The 24,564-nt window shown below is 46.8% G+C and overlaps 1 protein-coding gene across 1 annotated transcript; it reads right to left on the reverse strand.

Moving 5' to 3' along the window:
• Positions 1-1,111: 1,111 nt before the first annotated feature.
• LOC144247905 (uncharacterized) lies at positions 1,112-14,248 on the reverse strand. Its single transcript, XM_077789592.1, has 5 exons — positions 14,224-14,248; positions 13,162-13,776; positions 12,667-13,080; positions 12,287-12,396; positions 1,112-1,258 (listed from the first exon to the last, which is right to left on the reverse strand). The coding sequence occupies exons 1-5, from the start codon at positions 14,246-14,248 to the stop codon at positions 1,112-1,114; spliced, it is 1,311 nt and encodes a 436-aa protein (XP_077645718.1).
• Positions 14,249-24,564: the final 10,316 nt, after the last annotated feature.

The raw sequence follows: 24,564 nt of genomic DNA on the forward strand, positions 1-24,564 counted from the left end.
TGCGGGGAAGAAGGGGAAGGGGTAGAAGCATGGGCAGTGCCTGCACTGCCCCGCGGGGAGTCTAGGACATTCTCAGAGAGCCCAGATTCTGCCTGCGGACGACGCCGGGATGACTGTCTGAGAATGCCCGACTTCAGGGAAGAGGGAGAGGGAAGAGGAGTAGGATTTTTTGCGCTAGTCGCAGAACTGGGGACCGGTTTGTCATCGGCTGGCTGTGGCAGGCTTTCATAATGATCTTTAATAATGTCTCTAATTTGTAAAGCCAATAGGGTAAATTTGGAGAGAGAAAGATCCTGCTGTCGCAAGATCTCTCTCCCTACCTGATCCCAAAAGGGGATTTGATATAATTTAGCTGCCGAAACGTTGGGGAAAGCCTGAGACAGCCACCGGACAAACTTTTTAATGTCAGATTTTTTAACTTTCACCCCCCCCATTAACAGGATGCCCACAACTTGGGTGTATAAGCCTTTCTGAGGCACGGACAGTTTAGCACCCATACTGTCTGTTGGAAAATGTGCCTCAGAGCGTACAGTGGGGAAACGAATAACTAAAAAGAGAAGACTGTCCCTCCCGCTCTCTCCCTAAGCCTTCAACCTCCCGCCCGGGAAGGGAGGCACCAAAGAAAAGGGATTCTTTCCCCACCCCAGGGGAAAAAGAAAACCCAACCAAAGAGGGAATAAACCCTTGACCGGGAAGGATAGGGGAGTGCCGGGGGAGCCCAAATAAAGAGAAACCAAGGGATCCCCAAGGGAAGGACAGAAACGAAAAATCCCACTGTATCTCACCGACGAGGGGGAGCCGACTCCAGCGGTGCTGTCTGGAGCTGCCGGATCCGTCCCCCGGGAGCGCCGCCCACTAAAACGCGGGTCTGCTCCCACCGGGGGTAGCTGACGGCCGCGAGGATAAAATCTTCAGGTCCCGAGGACCCTAAAATCCTCTGACGAGGGGTCCAGCGCCTAAAAACGGTGTCCCACATTGGGCGCCAGCTGCCGCGCTCCCGCCCCAGACCCTCGATCTCTCTAGCCCCGGCTAGCTCTCCTTGGGGCGAGAGTGGGCAGTGGAGGCACCCCCCGCTGCTCCTTAACAGGGTTTGGAGGGTGCCTTTGTGGGCTCACGGGAAGGCGCTGGCAAGCCTCGTCAGTATCAAGGAAAGGCGGATCCAGTTGGGGGCTGAATCTTCTTTATTGAAGGCCAACGGGGCCAAACGCACAGAAGGGGTGCCAGCCAACTGGAACCCTGGGCTGGGCTTAACCTGAACCTTTTATGGGTTGTGGGCGGGGTGGATCATGAGGGGAGAACCAATAGGGGACCGGGAAGGGAGTGGCTCCGGGATGGGGTGATCCGTCCTGGTCCAATGGGGTTGGGGAATGGGAGTGGCCCCAGGCCCTCGTCCAATCACCCGGTGCCCTGAGGAGAAGTTTCTGGGTAGAGGGGAAGGAACACCGAGTGACGGACAAGGCACCTGGTAGGGGATAGGGGAGTGACTCAGCACTTTCCAGGTTGATGGATAGGTACTGGAAAGGCGGGAAGGGAGGACCAGGCGGGAAAACAGAACAAAAGGATGTACCAACTGGGTAATAGGGGGAAATAGGGACAAACCATTGGGGGAAATACAATTATAAAGAACCGTACATAAAACATAAAGAAAACGCACTACCACACACGTAGCCCTCCCTAGTTGGATGAATTTTACAGCATCATGTCCCCTGTTGTACAACCATTCCTCTGTCAAGCTCTCTTCAAGAGATGTCAGTGTGACGTCACAGAGATATCTCTGTGACATCACAGGAAGTTGTGTAACATCACAGAAGTTTATTGGTGACATCACAAAGATATAAGTGTGACATTCCTAAAAGCTGAGTGCTTTCACAGAGATTTCAGTGTGACATCACAGAGAGCTGTGTGACATCCCAGAGACGTCCATGTGGTATCACAGGGAGCTGTGTGACGTTATGGAGGCATCCGTGTGACATCATAGAGATGTAATTGTGAGATCAGAGGAGGAGGCTGTGTGACTTCACAGAGAAGTCAGTGTGACATCACAGAGAGCTGTGAACCATCACAGGGAAGTCCATGTGAGAGCACAGAGAGCTGTGTGACGTTCTGGAGGCATCAGTGTGACATCATAGAGATGTAATTGTGAGATCAGAGGAGGAGGCTGTGTGACTTCACAGATATTGGTGCAACATCACAGGGATGTCCATGTGACATCTCAGAGAGCTGTGTGACATCACAGAGATGTCAGTGTGGCATCTCAAAAAGATGTGTGACCTCACAGGGTCACTGTGACATCACAGAGGTGTCAGAGTGACTTCACAGAGATGTCATTGTGACATCACAAAAAGATTTGTGACCTCAGAGGGTCTGTGCGACATCACAGCCATCTAAGTGTGGCGTCACAGAGGTGTCAGTGTGACATCATAGAGATGTCACTGTGATGTCAGAGGAGGTTGTGTGGCATCACAGAGATGTCCGTGTGACATCATAGACAGCTGTGTGACCTCACAAGGTCAATGTGACCTCACAGAGATGTCAGTGTGGCGTCAGAGAGATAGCTCTGTGACATCACAGGAAGTTCTGTGACATCACAGAGATGTCTGTGTGACATCACTAAAAGCGCTGTGACCTCACAGAAATGTCAGTGTGACATCATGAAGGGCTGTGGGACATCACAGAGATGTCCATGTGATATCACTGTGAGCTGTGTGACGTCACAGATGTGTCAGTGTGGCATCAGAGAGATGTCATTGTAACATCAAAGGAGGATCTGTACAACCATAGAGGAGTCAGTGTGACATCAAATAGAATTGTGTGACATCACAGTGTTGTCAGTGCGGCATCACAGAGAGCGGTGTGCCGTCACAGAGATATCTTTGTGTCATCAGAAAAAGCTGTGTGACTTCGAAGGGTCTCTGTAACATCACAGAGGTGTCTGAGTGACATCACAGAGATGTCTTTGTGACATCACCAAAAGCTTTGTGACCCCACAGGGTCTGTGCGACATCACAGCCATCGAAGTGTGACGTCACAGAGGTGTCTGTGTGACATCATAGAGATGTCATTGTGACATCAGAGGAGGATGTATGACATCAAGGAGGTGTCTGAGTGACATCATAGACAGCTGTGTGACCTCACAAGGTCAATGAGACAAAACAGAGATTGTTGGAGGGTGCCGCGGGAGACAAGACTCATGCTATCATGATCATCAAGTCTCAGTTTATTGTGACAGATTACACAGTTTATAGATGTTTGTTAATTAGGTCGTACATATTGCAAAAGCCGAGCTCATGAGTGGTTGCTATGCGACTTGTACTATTATCTTAAAAGTATCTTTGTGAATGATACTTGCCTGTCCAGCTGGCCTTGCAGCTAGAACAGCTTAGTACTTCTTTGTTCTTCTCTATCTACTTCTACATACCAAGCAGTTTCAATATCCTGCTTTCTGCACACCATCTACTCTTCAGGGTCATGCGAACTTTGCAGCAGTCACGTAGCCCTCCCTAGTTGGATGAATTTTACAGCATCATGTCCCCTGTTGTACAACCATTCCTCTGTCAAGCTCTCTTCAAGCGATGTCAGTGTGACGTCACTGAGATATCTCTGTGACATCACAGGAAGTTGTGTAACATCACAGAAGTTTATTGTTGACATCACAAAGATATAAGTGTGACATTCCTAAAAGATGAGTGCTTTCACAGAGATTTCAGTGTGACATCACAGAGAACTGTGTGACATCCCAGAGACGTCCATGTGGTATCACAGGGAGCTGTGTGACGTTATGGAGGCATCCATGTGACATCATAGAGATGTAACTGTGAGATCAGAGGAGGAGGCTGTGTGACTTCACAGATATTGGTGCAACATCACAGGGATGTCCATGTGACATCTCAGAGAGCTGTGTGACATCACAGAGATGTCAGTGTGGCATCTCAAAAAGATGTGTGACCTCACAGGGTCACTGTGACATCACAGAGGTGTCAGAGTGACTTCACAGAGATGTCATTGTGACATCACAAAAAGATTTGTGACCTCAGAGGGTCTGTGCGACATCACAGCCATCTAAGTGTGACGTCACAGAGGTGTCAGTGTGACATCATAGAGATGTCACTGTGATGTCAGAGGAGGTTGTGTGGCATCACAGAGATGTCCGTGTGACATCATAGACAGCTGTGTGACCTCACAAGGTCAATGTGACCTCACAGAGATGTCAGTGTGGCGTCAGAGAGATAGCTCTGTGACATCACAGGAAGTTCTGTGACATCACAGAGATGTCTGTGTGACATCACTAAAAGCGCTGTGACCTCACAGAAATGTCAGTGTGACATCATGAAGGGCTGTGGGACATCACAGAGATGTCCATGTGATATCACTGTGAGCTGTGTGACGTCACAGATGTGTCAGTGTGGCATCAGAGAGATGTCATTGTAACATCAAAGGAGGATCTGTACAACCATAGAGGAGTCAGTGTGACATCAAATAGAATTGTGTGACATCACAGTGTTGTCAGTGCGGCATCACAGAGAGCGGTGTGCCGTCACAGAGATATCTTTGTGTCATCAGAAAAAGCTGTGTGACTTCGAAGGGTCTCTGTAACATCACAGAGGTGTCTGAGTGACATCACAGAGATGTCTTTGTGACATCACAAAAAGCTTTGTGACCCCACAGGGTCTGTGCGACATCACAGCCATCGAAGTGTGACGTCACAGAGGTGTCTGTGTGACATCATAGAGATGTCATTGTGACATCAGAGGAGGATGTATGACATCAAGGAGATGTCTGAGTGACATCATAGACAGCTGTGTGACCTCACAAGGTCAATGAGACAAAACAGAGATTGTTGGAGGGTGCCGCGGGAGACAAGACTCACGCTATCATGATCATCAAGTCTCAGTTTATTGTGACAGATTACACAGTTTATAGATGTTTGTTAATTAGGTCGTACATATTGCAAAAGCCGAGCTCATGAGTGGTTGCTATGCGACTTGTACTATTATCTTAAAAGTATCTTTGTGAATGATACTTGCCTGTCCAGCTGGCCTTGCAGCTAGAACAGCTTAGTACTTCTTTGTTCTTCTCTATCTACTTCTACATACCAAGCAGTTTCAATATCCTGCTTTCTGCACACCATCTACTCTTCAGGGTCATGCGAACTTTGCAGCAGTCACGTAGCCCTCCCTAGTTGGATGAATTTTACAGCATCATGTCCCCTGTTGTACAACCATTCCTCGGTCAAGCTCTCTTCAAGAGATGTCAGTGTGACGTCACTGAGATATCTCTGTGACATCACAGGAAGTTGTGTAACATCACAGAAGTTTATTGTTGACATCACAAAGATATAAGTGTGACATTCCTAAAAGATGAGTGCTTTCACAGAGATTTCAGTGTGACATCACAGAGAACTGTGTGACATCCCAGAGACGTCCATGTGGTATCACAGGGAGCTGTGTGACGTTATGGAGGCATCCATGTGACATCATAGAGATGTAACTGTGAGATCAGAGGAGGAGGCTGTGTGACTTCACAGATATTGGTGCAACATCACAGGGATGTCCATGTGACATCTCAGAGAGCTGTGTGACATCACAGAGATGTCAGTGTGGCATCTCAAAAAGATGTGTGACCTCACAGGGTCACTGTGACATCACAGAGGTGTCAGAGTGACTTCACAGAGATGTCATTGTGACATCACAAAAAGATTTGTGACCTCAGAGGGTCTGTGCGACATCACAGCCATCTAAGTGTGACGTCACAGAGGTGTCAGTGTGACATCATAGAGATGTCACTGTGATGTCAGAGGAGGTTGTGTGGCATCACAGAGATGTCCGTGTGACATCATAGACAGCTGTGTGACCTCACAAGGTCAATGTGACCTCACAGAGATGTCAGTGTGGCGTCAGAGAGATAGCTCTGTGACATCACAGGAAGTTCTGTGACATCACAGAGATGTCTGTGTGACATCACTAAAAGCGCTGTGACCTCACAGAAATGTCAGTGTGACATCATGAAGGGCTGTGGGACATCACAGAGATGTCCATGTGATATCACTGTGAGCTGTGTGACGTCACAGATGTGTCAGTGTGGCATCAGAGAGATGTCATTGTAACATCAAAGGAGGATCTGTACAACCATAGAGGAGTCAGTGTGACATCAAATAGAATTGTGTGACATCACAGTGTTGTCAGTGCGGCATCACAGAGAGCGGTGTGCCGTCACAGAGATATCTTTGTGTCATCAGAAAAAGCTGTGTGACTTCGAAGGGTCTCTGTAACATCACAGAGGTGTCTGAGTGACATCACAGAGATGTCTTTGTGACATCACAAAAAGCTTTGTGACCCCACAGGGTCTGTGCGACATCACAGCCATCGAAGTGTGACGTCACAGAGGTGTCTGTGTGACATCATAGAGATGTCATTGTGACATCAGAGGAGGATGTATGACATCAAGGAGATGTCTGAGTGACATCATAGACAGCTGTGTGACCTCACAAGGTCAATGAGACAAAACAGAGATTGTTGGAGGGTGCCGCGGGAGACAAGACTCATGCTATCATGATCATCAAGTCTCAGTTTATTGTGACAGATTACACAGTTTATAGATGTTTGTTAATTAGGTCGTACATATTGCAAAAGCCGAGCTCATGAGTGGTTGCTATGCGACTTGTACTATTATCTTAAAAGTATCTTTGTGAATGATACTTGCCTGTCCAGCTGGCCTTGCAGCTAGAACAGCTTAGTACTTCTTTGTTCTTCTCTATCTACTTCTACATACCAAGCAGTTTCAATATCCTGCTTTCTGCACACCATCTACTCTTCAGGGTCATGCGAACTTTGCAGCAGTCACGTAGCCCTCCCTAGTTGGATGAATTTTACAGCATCATGTCCCCTGTTGTACAACCATTCCTCGGTCAAGCTCTCTTCAAGAGATGTCAGTGTGACGTCACTGAGATATCTCTGTGACATCACAGGAAGTTGTGTAACATCACAGAAGTTTATTGTTGACATCACAAAGATATAAGTGTGACATTCCTAAAAGATGAGTGCTTTCACAGAGATTTCAGTGTGACATCACAGAGAACTGTGTGACATCCCAGAGACGTCCATGTGGTATCACAGGGAGCTGTGTGACGTTATGGAGGCATCCATGTGACATCATAGAGATGTAACTGTGAGATCAGAGGAGGAGGCTGTGTGACTTCACAGATATTGGTGCAACATCACAGGGATGTCCATGTGACATCTCAGAGAGCTGTGTGACATCACAGAGATGTCAGTGTGGCATCTCAAAAAGATGTGTGACCTCACAGGGTCACTGTGACATCAAAGAGGTGTCTGAGTGACATCACAGAGATGTCATTGTGACATCACAAAAAGATTTGTGACCTCAGAGGGTCTGTGCGACATCACAGCCATCTAAGTGTGACGTCACAGAGGTGTCAGTGTGACATCATAGAGATGTCACTGTGATGTCAGAGGAGGTTGTGTGGCATCACAGAGATGTCCGTGTGACATCATAGACAGCTGTGTGACCTCACAAGGTCAATGTGACCTCACAGAGATGTCAGTGTGACGTCAGAGAGATAGCTCTGTGACATCACAGGAAGTTCTGTGACATCACAAAGATGTCTGTGTGACATCACTAAAAGCCCTGTGACCTCACAGAAATGTCAATGTGACATCATGAAGGGCTGTGCGACATCACAGGGATGTCCATGTGATATCACTGTGAGCTGTGTGACGTCACAGATGTGTCAGTGTGGCATCAGAGAGATGTCATTGTAACATCAAAGGAGGATCTGTGCAACCATAGAGGAGTCAGTGTGACATCAAATAGAATTGTGTGACATCACAGTGTTGTCAGTGCGGCATCACAGAGAGCGGTGTGACATCACAGAGATGTCAGTGTGGCATCTCAAAAAGATGTGTGACCTCACAGGGTCACTGTGACATCACAGAGGTGTCTGAGTGACATCACAGAGATGTCTTTGTGACATCACAAAAAGCTTTGTGACCCCACAGGGTCTGTGCGACATCACAGCCATCTAAGTGTGACGTCACAGAGGTGTCTGTGTGACATCATAGAGATGTCATTGTGACATCAGAGGAGGATGTATGACATCAAGGAGATGTCTGAGTGACATCATAGACAGCTGTGTGACCTCACAAGGTCAATGAGACAAAACAGAGATTGTTGGAGGGTGCCGCGGGAGACAAGACTCATGCTATCATGATCATCAAGTCTTAGTTTATTGTGACAGATTACACAGTTTATAGATGTTTGGTAATTAGGTCGTACATATTGCAAAAGCCGAGCTCATGAGTGGTTGCTATGTGACTTGTACTATTTTCTTAAAAGTATCTTTGTGAATGATACTTGCCTGTCCAGCTGGCCTTGCAGCTAGAACAGCTTAGTACTTCTTTGTTCTTCTCTATCTACTTCTACATACCAAGCAGTTTCAATATCCTGCTTTCTGCACACCATCTACTCTTCAGGGTCATGCGAACTTTGCAGCAGTCACGTAGCCCTCCCTAGCTGGATTAATTTTACAGCATCATGTCCCCTGTTGTACAACCATTCCTCTGTCAAGCTCTCTTCAAGAGATGTCAGTGTGACGTCACTGAGATATCTCTGTGACATCACAGGAAGTTGTGTAACATCACAGAAGTTTATTGTTGACATCACAAAGATATAAGTGTGACATTCCTAAAAGATGAGTGCTTTCACAGAGATTTCAGTGTGACATCACAGAGAACTGTGTGACATCCCAGAGACGTCCATGTGGTATCACAGGGAGCTGTGTGACGTTATGGAGGCATCCGTGTGACATCATAGAGATGTAACTGTGAGATCAGAGGAGGAGGCTGTGTGACTTCACAGATATTGGTGCAACATCACAGGGATGTCCATGTGACATCTCAGAGAGCTGTGTGACATCACAGAGATGTCCATGTGGCAACTCAAAAAGATATGTGACCTCCCAGGTTCAATGTGACATCACAGGGGTGTCAGAGTGACATCACATAGATGTCTTTGTGAAATCACAAAAAGATTTGTGACCTCAGAGGGTCTGTGCGACATCACAGCCATCTAAGTGTGACGTGTCACGATCCGCTTATAGCGGGGTGTCGTGATGGTTCGTTAGCCGATCCCAAAGTGCAAAAGACAATCAGTAGTTTAATCACAACAAATGCACCTTTATTAAGGGCCAAAACAATAAATGCGATAGTGGGTTCAGAAAAGAAATAAAAAGAATGGAGAGAGAGAGAGAAGGGGGGATGGGAATAGCTACCAACACAGGCGGAGTCCTCACTGGTCCGGACGATGTGGATCCGTCTTGTTGTGTTGGGGAGAGTCTCCGAAGTTCTACCTATCCCAGGGGTCCAGTTATAGTCCACAGAGGGAAAAGGGGGGAGCAGGCAGAATAATGAGAGTCTAGGTTGAACAAACACAATAAGGGATAAGTCCATTGAAGTTACTGGAGAAGAACAGGTCAGGTCATTCTCTCCCTTCGCCCACTGTTTGTGGTAGGAATCTCAGTCGCAGTCCTTGGGGAGAGGGTTCTTGATCTCCGTCTGTCACGGTGGTAGCGAGGCAGATGAGGGGTCTTCAGTGAGAGACCACCAGAGTTACCCCAACAGTTCATTTGGCTTAAAGGTGGAGAGTGAAGCAGGAATTGCAGTAGGCCGCTCTGTGCTGGGTCCACGCTGGGTCTTCGCCAAGTCCTTGCCAACTCCTTGCCAAGTTCTTGCCGGTCCTCGTTGGGAACAGCATGTAATGGTACAGCGGCTACACCTGCACTGTTGCCTTCTCCAAGCTGGAACTGCAGAGGGGGAAGGGAAATCCTGCTCGTGGCAATCGGCAGGCAAATGAGTGAGGGTCTTCAGACGGCCTCTTACACCACCCCGTGACTGACGATTGCCCTCGAGAGATGTTCAGCAGGGTTTCGTAGTGTTGTTGTGAAGTCTTCAGGACTCGTCTAGTGTTGGCAGCATATCCCAGAGAAGGGAAAAAAGGAAAAGGAGAGGAAAAGAGAACAGGGAAAATACTAAAACAATAATTAGTATTAATTGAAACAACAATAAGCAATATAATCAATATTAATAATAAACAATTTTCTAATAAACCAATATAAAAATTCAAATCAGGTTTTCTAAGTGACTAAAACAAATCATCTTCTAATTTTATAATTGCTTTGTGTCTATAGTCTTGGGGATGTCTACAGTATAAAGCACATTGGCCAGGTGGTGTGCATTAATTATAGCTGTCAATTTTGTTAATCGTTTTATCATTCTCCAATTTATGACAAACAAGATTGCTGATAAAGCAAAACCAATCAAAACTAAAATCAAAAGGACAACAATGGGATGACACAATTTGTTCAGGATACCTGTAGCAGTAGGTGACCACCCAAAAAGTGTATCCCACCACCTGTGTTCAGCATCACTTTTCACCCTTTCTATAACCCGATGTATTTCTTGTACATCATGATGAACAGTTACCAATGTTTTCTGTCCGTTTTCCTTGATTTTTCCTAAGATTTCAATTAAATCCTGGTGAAGCAACAATTGCCTCACCAGAGTAAGATTCATTCCAATGGGGGTAGGCAATAGCTTATGGATCAGCGTGTAATTGGACTCTAAAAGTTGATATGAAGTAACTGGAGTTTCAAAAGAAAAATCACATCCAGAAATTTTAGTGAAATTACAAGCACAAAAATTTGAATGATTTTTAGTATCTACTACTGTGTCTTCTACATACACTGTGTTACAAGCAGTTCTAAAGCATGCACATCCATTTCCTATATATACAAGGAATGTTTTAGAAGTTTTGTTAGGATGGATTTCAAAGTGACAGATATTTTGTTCTGTGTCTAAACAGATATCTTGAGCTATAATTGCATTGCCTTCACAGATGAACCCTTGTTGTTCTCGGACAATACAGGATTCTAAATTAACAGTTTGCCATTTACCATCAATTTGTCGGGCCCATTCTCTATGCTCAGAAGGATAGAGAGTGGCTCCATCATGATTTAATCCTAATGCAATAATGGGGAATATTGAATGCACCGAGGCATTGCGAATGGTTAACACAAAAGCTGTGGCTAAGTTTGTGGTGGGATCATAAGTAAAGTTCACCAAATTCCACCAGGATTGGAAATCTTAATACTATTTAGAATTCCCAATCCTGTTCCCACAACACCAGTTATGTCTCTTGGCATCCGTGTTTCAGAAGGGTTCCACTGTCGCAACCAGGTCGTCCAACCGTGGAAAGAAGTTTGCAAGAAAGGTGAACAAGCTGGCTGAATTTCAGAGACATTGCTTTGCATTAGCAATTTAACTTGTTTAAGAGACCATGCCGGATTGAACAATATCTGTTGTTGGCCAGTTTCCCTAATTATATATGGTCCAACTTTAGAAATTTTCGGGGTAAGCATAACTGGTGGTTGGGTTTGAGTGGTGGTGGTGGTATGAATAAATTTAAAAGAAAGTCCTTCAGTATTTTTGAACCAAAGACAAACTACTTCTGCAGTTTGTGTTAATGTTGAATTGTGCCAACAATCCTGTACGCTTTGGTGCGTACAAACCTTTTTGTGCTTAAAGAGATCTTTTCACTTTTTCTGCATGCTACCACAATTATTTCAGGCCACAAACACTCAGCTGATTTCTGGCTCTGGGGTTGTGGTAGGATGCAGGAAAGTATTACCAGTTTTATCATGGATTAGGTGGTCTTCATGTCCCTCGGAGTTCTTCTGTAAAAGTAAACACAACAGACTCCTGCCAGCGAGAAGCAGAAAAGGTTAGAATGATGGAATTATCCAGCATGTATTTATCCAATGTTCTTTCCCTAGAGCACCAGAGGCTTTCCATGCACATTCATTCCAAGGGGGTTTTAGCACAAGTGGTACCAGCCCTGTAGTAAGGGATATCCACCAGAACAGTTTGGCCAGGGTAATGTGCTGGATTATCAGGATCATTTGGTGCACAGCATAGGAGTCAGTGTAGATAGAGACAAGAGAGATGTTCTGTACCTTACGTTGAAAAGCACTCCAAACAGCTATCAGCTCCCCAACCCGAGCACTGCCTTCTCCCTCAGTATTAATTAGTTCAGTGAACCAAGAACTTGCCAATTGTTTGGGGGAAAAAGGAGGGGCCATTTTGATTACAGAGGCAGGTGTGTCCTGGCTGCTATCCAAGCTCTCAGTTTCTTGTATTGCCAAATTTTTCACAACTCCATCTGTTATTGAGAAGAAGTGACAGTAATGTTCAATCTGAGCATACCACTTTCTTACCGAGGCCCTCTGGGCCACCCCATCAGGAGGGAGGGTCCCAGTAGTGACTGTCTTAATATCATTGAAAGGGCTTCTCAATACAATTGGTAGTTGTAGTGCAAGTCTTTCCACTTCAATGAGAGCCAGACTGACCACAAACAATCCCTTCTCCCAGGTAGTGTACCTTTTCTCAGCGTCTCTGAAACCACAGGAATCTCTGCTCAGATTTTGAGGAAAAGGCTGAGAAAGAGATGACTCACTGCCTGGATTTTGAGAGAGAAACTGGGAGAATGTTAATTTTGGGTCATAGCCTGAGTTCTGAGAGGAAAGCTGTGATATGGTTAGTTTTTGTCCACTGCCCCTGTTTTGCAGGAGGGACAGTGAGAAAGTTGTTTCCTTACCCGTGTTCAGGAGAGGAAGGAGAGGCTGAGGGAGAGTTGGTTCGCTGCCCATGTTCTGAGGAAGAGAGGGTGCACTAGGGTGTGTACTGGGTTGAACGGATGGATTTGATTTTCGATAGCGCCAATTAGTTATTATTTTCTGTAATTTATCAAGGGGCAGACCATCCATCACTTCTCTGGGGACCCCCTTTTGGACTCCCAGTGACCACCAATGCTGGCGGCTAGGGTTCTGTTTTCCCTTTTCTGGATTTTTACTGTAAGGAGTCCCAATAGACCGAATCCCTTTTGTTTTCTCTGATTTTTCTGGTTTCTCTTCCGGGGTTTTTACAGGTCCATATTTTCTACAATAATTGATCAAATCCTCTGCAACTTCACCCCATGTCCAAATTTTATGATTACTGCCAGGTGAACTGGCTTGTGAATTTACAGCTTGGAATGGAGAGCAGGATGGAGTAAAGGTAGGACCAGTAGATCCAGTGCGATTAGTGGGGTTACCAAGAAATCTGTCTAGTTTTTCTGTAGGGCTTAATGTCATGATAGTTTTCTGTAAGGCTATGGCAGTAGGTTTGAGTGTTTCTGGAAGCCCACGAATTAAAGGAGTCATTAGTTCAGGCTTCACAGGTAATTGCATTGGGGATTCAAAGCCAGGAATTAATTTCTTTTCATGAATCATTTTCAAACAGGCGGCTTTGTGTACACTTTCTAGGAGTTGGTCGGGGGTGCTAATTATAGCTATAGGATCTCCCCTTTCCAAGGGGTTCGTTCCCCCGGCCCAAAAAGCCGCGCGCTGTGTCAGGGACCATGAGTCACGTTTATCTCCTGTTGTTAAGAAGACACCATGTCCCCAGTACCCACTGGCTTCTTGTTCAGTTAGTTTAATTTGATCGCCACCAGTGAGGGACACCCGGAAAACATATTCTGTTTCTGATTCGTATGGGAGGCGTCCATATTCTTTTTTAAGCTTAGCCAATTCAGTGGCGGTGTATGGTATGTGTTTGGTTGTGATGTGGGGGTCAACATCATCATCACTGAGATAGTTATATTCTGTTTTAATTAAAGGTCTTAAGTGAGAGCAGCAATGTTCCCCACAATTATTTACTGCCTCAAGTTCTTTGTGAGGATAAATTTGGTTAATGTGAGGAGTTTCCTTTCCCTCAGGATTTATAGAGGAATCAGCATTAGATGATTTGTTAACGTGTTCCTCTTTTAAGGCAGCTCTTAATGCATAGTTCTCATTTCTCAATGAATGTTTTTCATTCCTTTCTTCATGTAATTGTTTTTGTAAAATTTCAACCAAATTTTGAAGGGAGTCTATTATTGTTTCTTGCTCACCTCTTCGCTGGAAGCGAGTTTCTACAGCTGCCGTAAGACAAGCTCCCAAAACTGAGCATAAGATAGATTTATTTCTGCCCAGTTTGAATTTTGTACCATGTTGTAAAGAACATATTCTATCAACCACATTATCCAAATTAAACCAATTACTTTGTGCCCATTCTTCTCCTCCCGGAGAAGGTTTGGCATTGTATTTAGCTAGTAAAGCATAAAATTCAACTTTACCCTTATCGTTAAGGTTATCACTCATTTTGTGAAGGGACCAAAACCACAGCAGGGAGGTACAAACTTAAGTTACTCAAAGCACACAGACTTCGCTGTGTCGCCCTTCACTTCCCTGGGTGGGTGAAGAGACAAAATCTGCCTGGGAGGCTCTGCTTAGTTTCTTCAAGTTGTCTCTTCCTTCCCAGACAGTCCAAACACACACATAATCACAACAGTGTCCCGCCTTTTGCACTAAGAGATCTTTTGCAATTTCTGAAGACAGTGTGGGTGCTTTTTCACCTAGGCAATGTGCAGTCTGTGGGAAATCTGAATCTTACCCCTTGCTCTCCAGACCATGCTCAGTCTTTTGTACTGGCAGGCTAGGTGCGGCTGGCAAGAAACGTCCTTCCCCTGTTACAGACTACACAGAACCTGCACCCTTCTGCCTAGACAGAAATCCTGTCCGTGACGCCAATTTTAATGTCACGATCCACTTATAGCGGGGTGTCGTGATGGTTCGTTAGCCGATCCCAAAGTGCAAAAGACAATCAGCAGTTTAATCACAACAAATGCACCTTTATTAAGGGCCAAAACAATAAATGCGATAGTGGGTTCAGAAAAGAAATAAAAAGGATAGAGAGAGAGAGAGAAGGGGGGATGGGACTAGCTACCAACACAGGCGGAGTCCTCACTGGTCCGGACGATGTGGATCCGTCTTGTTGTGTTGGGGAGAGTCTCCGAAGTTCTACCTATCCCAGGGGTCCAGTTATAGTCCACAGAGGGAAAAGGGGGGAGCAGGCAGAACAATGAGAGTCTATTGAAATTGCTGTGGGGGAACAAGTGTATTTACAGAACATCATCTAGGCTGAACAAACACAATAAGGGATAAGTCCATTGAAGTTACTGGAGAAGAACAGGTCAGGTCATTCTCTCCCTTCGCCCACTGTTTGTGGTAGGAATCTCAGTCGCAGTCCTTGGGGAGAGGGTTCTTGATCTCCGTCTGTCACGGTGGTAGCGAGGCAGATGAGGGGTCTTCAGTGAGAGACCACCAGAGTTACCCCAACAGTTCATTTGGCTTAAAGGTGGAGAGTGAAGCAGGAATTGCAGTAGGCTGCTCTGTGCTGGGTCCACGCTGGGTCTTCGCCAAGTCCTTGCCAACTCCTTGCCAAGTTCTTGCCGGTCCTCGTTGGGAACAGCATGTAATGGTACAGCGGCTACACCTGCACTGTTGCCTTCTCCAAGCCGGAACTGCAGAGGGGGAAGGGAAATCCTGCTCGTGGCAATCGGCAGGCAAATGAGTGAGGGTCTTCAGACGGCCTCTTACACCTGCCCCTTTCCCTGGAACCTTCCCTGTCATTCATCCTAGCCCCCTCCTCAGCTTCCAGACCATTCCCTGTCTATTTAGTGAGGCTCAACACTCTATTGATCCATTTGTACTATTCCACTCCCCTGTTTCCCCTGATAGGTTTGTGATATGTTAGTTCTGCCCTAAACTCCTCCCCTGCTATTCCCTTAGTGGTTACTGTTCCTACACCCCTCCTCCTGAGTTCTGTATAAAATCTCTGCTCCCGCCCCCGAGGGGGTCTTGGGGCTCACTGAATAAAACCATCCCGTTCACCCCCAAGTCCCGTGTCGCCTTCGTCTGTCCCCGCGCGCCACGAACTGAACTGCAGAGCTTGCAGGGGGAAGCGGCCGCCCGTTCTCTTCCCTCAACGCCCAGCCCGGCACGGCTCGGAGTGCTGCGGCGAGAGGAGCGCATGCCGCGCCACAACAAGCTGACAACTCAGAAGGAAATGCTGAGTGTATTCACAGGCTGAAAAAAGAGGGAATCTTCCAGGCAAGTTAAAGTTTCAGAAGCTTTATTTTCAATCCTAAACTATAATCCTACTCTACAATCCTACTCTACAAAACTACTCTTCAGTCCTGTTCTTAGCTGGTTATGGATTAAATGGTCCTGATGTGATTATAGCAGTTGGTAGATAGTTCTTTTTGGTAAGTAATGGAGGGAGGGAACAGCTTTGTGTGTCCTTTTGGGGGATTGCCCCAATTTTCTGGTGTCCTCCGTTCATTTTGGGATACCACACCTCCTTTTTGGGCATCTCCACCCAGCGATTTTGGCTTCCACTCCTTCCACTTTGGGGTCCCCCTTTAACTTTGTGCACCCCATCCCCATGTCCCACACATGCCCAGCGTCCCCAGTGTGCACTGAATGGCCAGCAAGGGACTGGGGAATGCTGGGACCCACAGTGATGTCAGTCTTCTCTCCTGGTTACACATAGGACTCCTCGGCCCTTTCTGGGGTGCCCTGGAGTGCCAGAGCCATGGTGAGGAAGTGTCTTTGCTGCCATCCTGTGCAGGATCATGCCTGGCCCATTATGGCCTCATGTCCCCGTCTCTCATTGTCCTCTGACATTCCCTGTGTCCCTGCACCCCTCTCAAGAGCAGGACTTTGGTGCCAAGCCCAGCGCTCCAAATCCACGCGTTGCCTCTGTCCTTGTGGTATCCCTGCACGTACTTTATGGACAAGAATAGCCCTTAGTTAATCTAAGAATTGATACCTGGGTAACAAGATAATGACCCATCACTCTCACTGGTTTGCCCCCTCCTTCCTACCTTCTTTTAGGTGCCGAGGCAATGAGATAATGCTTGAGCTATGCTAAAAGCTGTGCAGAAAGAAGTAGTTACTTTGTACCCAGGGATGGGAATGAAGCACTTTCTAGAAATCAGCAAATTTAGCAGAACAAGCTAACTGCAAAAGACTCACCAGTGCCTATTAGAGCAGACAATCTTGTAGAGCATGTGCAGAAACAGAGGTAAAACAGCTGAAGCCCGAGGAAGCCTTCTGAGCCTTCATCCAAAACGACCACCAGAGGCTGATGACAACCTCTTGTAGAAATTGCACATGGTCTACAAGGGCTTACAGAATCATGTAATTAGAAAATATGTTGCAATATGAAGGTTAGGAATGTATCATGTTCACATTAAGTTAAAAAGGTTTAAAAGATTGTTCTGTACAAAGAATGACAAGTGGTGATTACGCGGGCGGAGGGAAGACAAGCACAGTCAGTATGATTGATAAGCAAGCTTCTTTTATTCAAAAATCCTGTCCGTTTATATAGGGTTTGCTACAAGCAAAGTCAGCAACAGCTCTCATTGGTCAAGTTTACAAAGGTCTTTGTTTTACTTCTCCTACAGGTGGTTACAGCTGTAGCTAAGTTCTCCAAGCCAAGTACTCATTGCTAAGTCATGCCTTCCAAGGACAGAGCATATCTTTGAGGCTATGCCTGTCCTTATTATCTCATTCCGAACTTGCTCTATTTCCCAGGCCTAGAGAGACCTTGTACAGTTTCCCAGGCCTAGACACAGAGCCTGTTTCCCAAGCTTTGTTCCCAGGCCAGACACAGGCTGATTCTGATTCTGGGGTCTTAAACAGTGGTATCAATGAATAACTGTTCCATTGATCCATGACCCCTCTCCTGCAACCATTCTCCAGCAAAAATTGCTAAGATTCTCTATCAGTCTATTTACAAAGTAACTGGTTATCCTAATAAATTTAGATACATTTCCCCTTTGATTACAAATTAATCATTGCACCTTCAAGGCATATCCAGGGATGCACAGGTGACACTGCACTCATTGTCTCAAACAAGGTGAGCGCAAACATAGAAATCCCCCCCGACACTTCAACATGTAAGCTGTTATCCAACTGCACAAACACCTTCTCTCCTAAACCAAATCAGTGCTTCTGTGTTTGCTTTCATGAACTTAGAATGCACTTTTCAGGATTTTGAAAACAAGCAGTGTCTTTGGATTTGAAAATGTCACCAATATTAAGAAAGTCTGTGTTGCAGCGGAGTTGCCTTCTGGCTGATGTAGGAAGCTAGCAGGAGCTGTCACACAGGGATTGGCAACACTATGTATAGAAGCCTCTGCCCTGGGTTTTACTCTGCATGGTACAGTTTTTCCTTGAAAGATTGATAATTTGACATTCAATCAGAGTTTGTCAGTGAAAATAAAAGGGAAAGATCTAATTTATATGGGCTAATCAACAGGTCCAATTAATTTAAACATGGTTTTGGGATGATGATGGGTCTTCAGTGAATAGGTTTTCATTTGGGAAGGGTAGAAGGATATGACCTCAAGGCTGCAGGACAATCCATTTGTTATTAGATAGAAATTCCTGTTATTACCTTCCCATGCATAGTTTTTAACCTTTCTGTAATCTCAAATGACCTGAGTTCTGTGATTATTGCATCTGCACTCTTAGCTGCAAAAAACCCAACATTAAAAGCCATGGTCATATTTTGATTCCGAAATAAGAAAACATGCAAATTGGTATTTCAGTCATAGCAGTGGCAGACTTTTAGGTTTAATCCAATTCCTGCTGTATTCAGAAACCTGCTATTGGCTTCAAGAGGAGCCTTCTGCTAAGAAGAAGGTTCTCTTTTACTTTAATGACTTTGTCTCCATTTAATTGTACCTAAGAGTTTATCTCTAACACCTCTCTCCCAGCAGCTCCGAGCTGCAGAATGGCACAGCGCTTGCTGTGTGCCAGGGAGCACAAAGCAGGCTGGCCTGCCGGCCCTGAATATTTCTGCAGAGCACTCTGCAGCTCCCAGCTTTGCTGTGGCTCAGTGCAGAGCTGCAGGATTGCAGGCGCTGCCTCCCAGAGCTGTGTGAGGCACTGGCTCCTGCAGCCGTGAGCTGACAAGCTGTCCCTGCCTCCCGCTGGCCTCGGCTCCCCTGGCACAAGTGCCGTGCCCGAAGGACGCTGCCCTGTGCTCCAGCCTGCCGAGCAGCCCGGCTCCCTGCCCCGGTGCCCAGGGTGCTGCACACACTGCTGACCTTTGCCAGGAGTCGCAGGGCAGCGGCACAAGAGTGGGAATGCTGAGCCAGGCCAGCGGGCCTCGGCTGCCCTTGGCCTTTCTCTCCTCGGGCAGACTCCAGAGGGCCAATGCCTCCAGGCTGGGCTGTGCCCAGCAGGGCTCCGCTTGCCCTCGGGAGCAGCCGGCTGCGCTTGGGCTCTGAGAGCGGAGGATGCGCCCGCTGCCAGCAAGAGGCACGCAGGGCCGGGCTGTGCCTCCTGCAGCTACCAGGGCCTCCTTGCAGCCTGGCCCTGCCGAGGCTCAGGCTGCTCCGGGCTCTGCCAGGGCTCTGCTGCGGCTCCACGCCGGGCAGGGCCAGGCCCGCTCTCAGCTCACACTCGCTGACAGCTCTGCACCGCAGGAGACCTTTCAGAGCACCTCTCTGATCTTTCTGCTTTCTCCGCTGAGCGAGGCTCTCCTCCAGCCAAAGACATTGCCCTTCACGATACAAATCCAAGTGGCAGGCACCCAAATGCTCTGGAGTCACAGCTGAAGGCCTGCATCTGCACAGGATGTTTTGGCTGCACCACTTGCCCTTTGCTTTTTCCTGCAAATGCCATTGCCCTTTCTGCCTCAACTAGAAATACTACAGCTGGCCAAAAGCTGCCTAGTTGGCCACATTCCCAAGACAGTGTGGTCTGGAAAGGATGAATGAAGAAGAGCCTTCCCCTACATAAAAAACATACAAAAGAAGCCATAAGTGTGACTTAACACCCATAAAAAACAACTGGTAATTCAGAAGGAAATGTTGAGTTTTCTGAAGGGGTCAGAAAGAGGGCAGTCTTCCAAGTGAGTTTATTTTTCAGAAATTTTATTTAATGAAAATCCTTGTTTACAATCTTATTCCAGAAAACTCTTCAACAATCCTACTCTACCAATCCTACGCCACAATCATATTCTACAATCCTATTCTACAAAACTCTTCAACAATCCTACTATACAATCCTACTCCACAATCCTATTCTACAAAACTCTTCAACAATCCTACTCCACAATTCTCCTCTACAATCCTATTCCACAAAATTCTTCAACAATCTAACTCTACAATCCTATTCCACAAAACTCTCCAAAAATCCTACTCTACAATCCTCCTCTACAATCCTATTCTATAAACCTTATCAACAATCCTCCTCCTATAATCCTCCAGTCCTCAAAATTCCTTGTGGTGATGACATCTCTACGTGGTTGTTACATTCTTCTCTGCTGCATCCTCTTCAGGACGGTGATGAGTGGTGCCAGGATGGACACTGGCTTGGCTGATGTTACAAATGGATGCTGTCCAAAGGGAAAAAAAAACAACAAAGAACAGTGAACCATGACCTTCCAAGCTCAGTGCCTCACATACTCCATCAGGATTCCTCTAGGTCCTAGAAAGACCCAGAAAGGAAAACAATGGGACCATCTGCTCCTCAATTGTCATGTGCAGGACCTTGCCATCACAGGCAAACCCGGCCCAGAATCCCACTCATCCATTTATTCTGGTTTCTCCATCTTGCTGGGGTTTTTGCCCTGCCAGTGCTCTAGAAATGGTGCTTTCTGTCCCTGGAGTTTCTTCCTTTCAAGAAGCTCCAATGACTCCCATAGGTCCCTGTCTTGTGCTAATTTCCACAGGCACACAGAGCAGTGTTTGCCTTTCCATGCCCTGCTCCTCCTGTGCTGCATGGCACCTTCCTTCCCAGCAGGGCCAGCCGAGTGGCGCTGGGTCCTGCAGTTCCCTCTCTGCCACACAACCTGGCAGTCAGCCTGGGCCAGTTCCCCTCTGCCTGAGCATGCCAGGCAGCAGATGGGGCTGGGACAAGTTCCTCTCAGCTCTCCCTGTCTGTGTGCCAGAAACCTCTAAGGGTGGGGTGGGGGGCACAAACCAGGGCCCCTCAGAGGCTCAGAGTGAGTCCCTCACAGCCCCTCCTGCCCACAGACAAATCTCTCCAGAGTGCTCTGCCAGGACTGGCAGCCGTGGCTTCCTCCACCACCATTTCATGTCTCTCTACAATGCTCTACGTCAATTCTTTTGCTGTTAGGTAAAACAGAATACACCACCAAATTAAAAAACAGGGCAACAGAAAGAATAAGAAAATAGAACACCTGTCCTATCTTCTGCAGAGAGAGGTGGAAGTATTCAGTTTTGTGAAGAACGGGACTCAGGGAGACTTTATTGCCACTTTGCAAGACTTCAGAGTGGCTTTGAAGAAAGTGGGGGACACCGTTTTTAACAGGGCCAGTTACAATAGAATGTGGGCAAATAGTTTCAAACACAAAGGGGATCTAATCAGAGTAGGTCTAAGGAAGACCTTGTTTACTCAGAGCAGGGTGCCACCCTGGCACAGGCTGTCCCAAGAGCTTGTAGGTGCCCCATCCCTGGAACCATTCCAGGTCAGGTGGGAAAGGGCTCTGAGCAACCTGATCCCTCTAAAGATGTCCCTGCTCATTGCAGGACACTTGGACCAAAGGACATTACAGAGCCCTGCCAGCCCAGCCCAGTCTAGCACTCGTCAGCATTTTCATTTGAAGAGCACCAAGAGTGGAGGTGAGGAGGAAGGGGGCTCATCTGAGGCCTCGGACCTTGGTGGAGGAGGAGCCCATCCCTCGCACACTGTTTCACCTCAGCCCCTTGGCATTTTACCTGCAGCAGCTCGTTGGCAGACCAGCGCCGCTCCTCGTCTCTCTGCAGGCAGCAGCTCAGGAAGTCACGCAGCCAAGCCGAGAGGAGCTTGGGCTGCCGCAGCTGTGGCGTCCCTGCTGTGGCTATCAGGAATTTAGTCTGGAGAAACAGGAAACACAAGGCTCCACCTGCTTCTTTCCCATCTGTAACTGCCCTCCCAGAAGCCATTGTTTAACCTCTCTTCTTCAGTGGCAGTTTCTGCCCTGGCAGAGACCCAGAGATGACTTTCCTTTACCAACAAAAAACCAAACTCTGATGCAGCCACAGCTTTGCCAACATCCCGCAGATCTTGCCTTGGCAGCCAATTTCATTGATTGACCTAGTTAGTTGGGAACTACATCAGCAAAAGCACATTTGCTTCTCTGAGGATTCACACCAGCTTGGCAGCCTTTCTAGAAGGGCGACTTTGCTATACTAACTAATTCCAAGGATTAGGACATGAAAGGCATCTCTGCAGTGCTTGTGGGTCCCTTCAGCCCAGTTGCCATAGAACAAAACTTTCAAAGTTTTTTGTCCTGTTCTTGAAAACAATGGTAATTGGAAGAAGAGAAAGGAAATCCATCAGTTAATCCCCCGGTAAGGAAACAAATATTTATAATCTCATATTCAACACAGACACATTAAGGTGCATGCACAAATGTATGGGGATGAAAATGCCTGCTTGGGACACAGGAGCCACCTGCAGCTCTGTCTCTCAGCAGTCTGAAAATTTCAGCTTCCCTTATGCAACAACAGAAAAACTTTTCCTGCTCCGAAGATGGAGAGGTGCCATCCCTGTGGACACCCTCTGCTCATTTAGCTACACAAGTCAATGCATGAATGGTAGGCCCATCCCAGAAAATGCCAGGAAACAAACAGGAGGTTTTGGCAGGCTCTCCCTCTCACCAGGCTCCGGCTTGGTGATGTGGAGAAGATGGCTTGGGCTATGAGAGAAACACAGTCACTAAGTGTTTCAGCAACACTGCACAAGAAGCAGAAGAGACTCTGTGGCCCTTGCAGGCTCATGTTCAGGTTCCAGGCATGTTTCTCAGTGGGCAGAAACTGCACAGGGGATGCAGTTCCTCACTAAAACCACTCTTTTAGAAACTCTGTTAGGTTTGGCTTTCTTTCCTTCATTTCTGGAAGTATAGCACCAATTCTAAGATGCTTGTTTCCTTTTATTGTGGCCATCTACACAGACCAAAGAACTGGAACCACTTACAACCCAAAGGAAAGTGTTGCCTGAGCATGGGGTTTGTTTGCATGTGGTATAGCTTGAGTTCCACACTGATGCAACCAAAACTACAGCAGATGCTGATGTTTTGCAGGGACATTTTAAGGACGGGACCTTGGTGGCAGTAGTTCCAGCAGATGGCAATGGGATTTTGTCCAATGGCATGCAGAACACAGGGCAGGTGAGAAAGACAAGCGGGATCAGTGAGTATTTGCTCCTTACCGTGGCAGGACTTCGGCTCCAGTAGGGAACTTTCCGTTCTATCATTTCGATTCCCACAATTCCAAAAGACCATATGTCCACTTTGGGGCCATATGGTTGACGCATCACCACTTCAGGCGCCATCCACCAAGGAGTCCCGGCCACCGAGGACGGTCTATTCTTCCCAGGGCTGAGCTCAACAGAGATGCCAAAATCAGCTGAGGGAAAAGCAAAATACTGCTTTTATTTGAATTCTGTGCAATTAGGAAACCAAACAAAAGAATTGCCCAGTAGAACTTTGAGAATGTGATGTTGAATCTCCTGGACAACTGTCCCTGCTCTGTTTCCTCAGGATTTTAGCCAAATTCCCACATTTTGTATACTGCCTTCAGCAGTGGCTTTTGTTCTATGGAAGCTTTAGACTTGTTGCTCCCTCCCTCTGCAATGGACACACACAGAGAAACACCCCTTTTGACTGCTTGTTCCTTGTCATACCTCTGTGCACCTTGCAACCATGTCATCAGCTCAGAGCAGGGGGTCCCTGCACTGCCACCAGCACCATTCCTGGGGAGCTGGCAGCCACTCAAAGCAGCCCCTCACCCCACATCCCTGAACGCTGCACCTGACCAGGAATATACTGACCCAGCTTGACAGAGCCGTCGGTTCTGAGAAGGATGTTGTCGCTCTTCACGTCTCTGTGGATCACTTGGTTTGAGTGAAGAAAAGCCAATCCTTGCAGGCACTGAGAGAGTCAACAGAACCAGGAGGGACAAACCCATTGATTTCATCACACCAGAAAAGAAACAGAGACTCTAAAAGGTTCCCATTCCCCAGGGGAATGGCGAGTAATGGCAGAACACAGTGCCATTGAGAGGAAGATTTGCTGCTCCAACACTTGCAGAGCAGGACCTTTCTAAGGAAAGGCATGTCACCTTTTGAAAGAGCAACAGCACCTGCTGTTGTAGACTCTCCCCTGCAAACCAGCCAGGATGACTGCTGCTGCAGTGGATGTGCTCAGAAGCAAAGAGCATTTTGGCTGCACTAGTATCTTTTTTAGCTGAGGACTGAAAGTAATTAGTCTCTCTTTTTACCTTTTCTGTACATTTCAAATCCTGGTACCAGCACCTTGCTTCTACAAGTGAGAAATGCAGTGAAGACAGGCAAAAGTTTAGGGAGGCAAGATGGAGAACAGCAAACACAAGAGGTAAAGTGAGAATACAACAGCAGGAGATAAGAGTACAAGAACTGAGTAGAGTGAGTGCAGGGGCACTCCAGGTATTTCACTGGAGATGCTTTTACGTGCCAATAGCATACCAGCAACGCAGAAGCAAAGTTTGGCACATGAAACCTCTCCTGTTCTGAGCCCCTATTTCTCAGATAATCCTGCCCAAACCCTTGGAAGCACAGGTGGGCTTGCTGACCTC

This window comes from Lonchura striata, chromosome 35, assembly GCF_046129695.1.
Source record: "Lonchura striata isolate bLonStr1 chromosome 35, bLonStr1.mat, whole genome shotgun sequence".
In the NCBI taxonomy this organism is placed as follows: domain Eukaryota; kingdom Metazoa; phylum Chordata; class Aves; order Passeriformes; family Estrildidae; genus Lonchura; species Lonchura striata.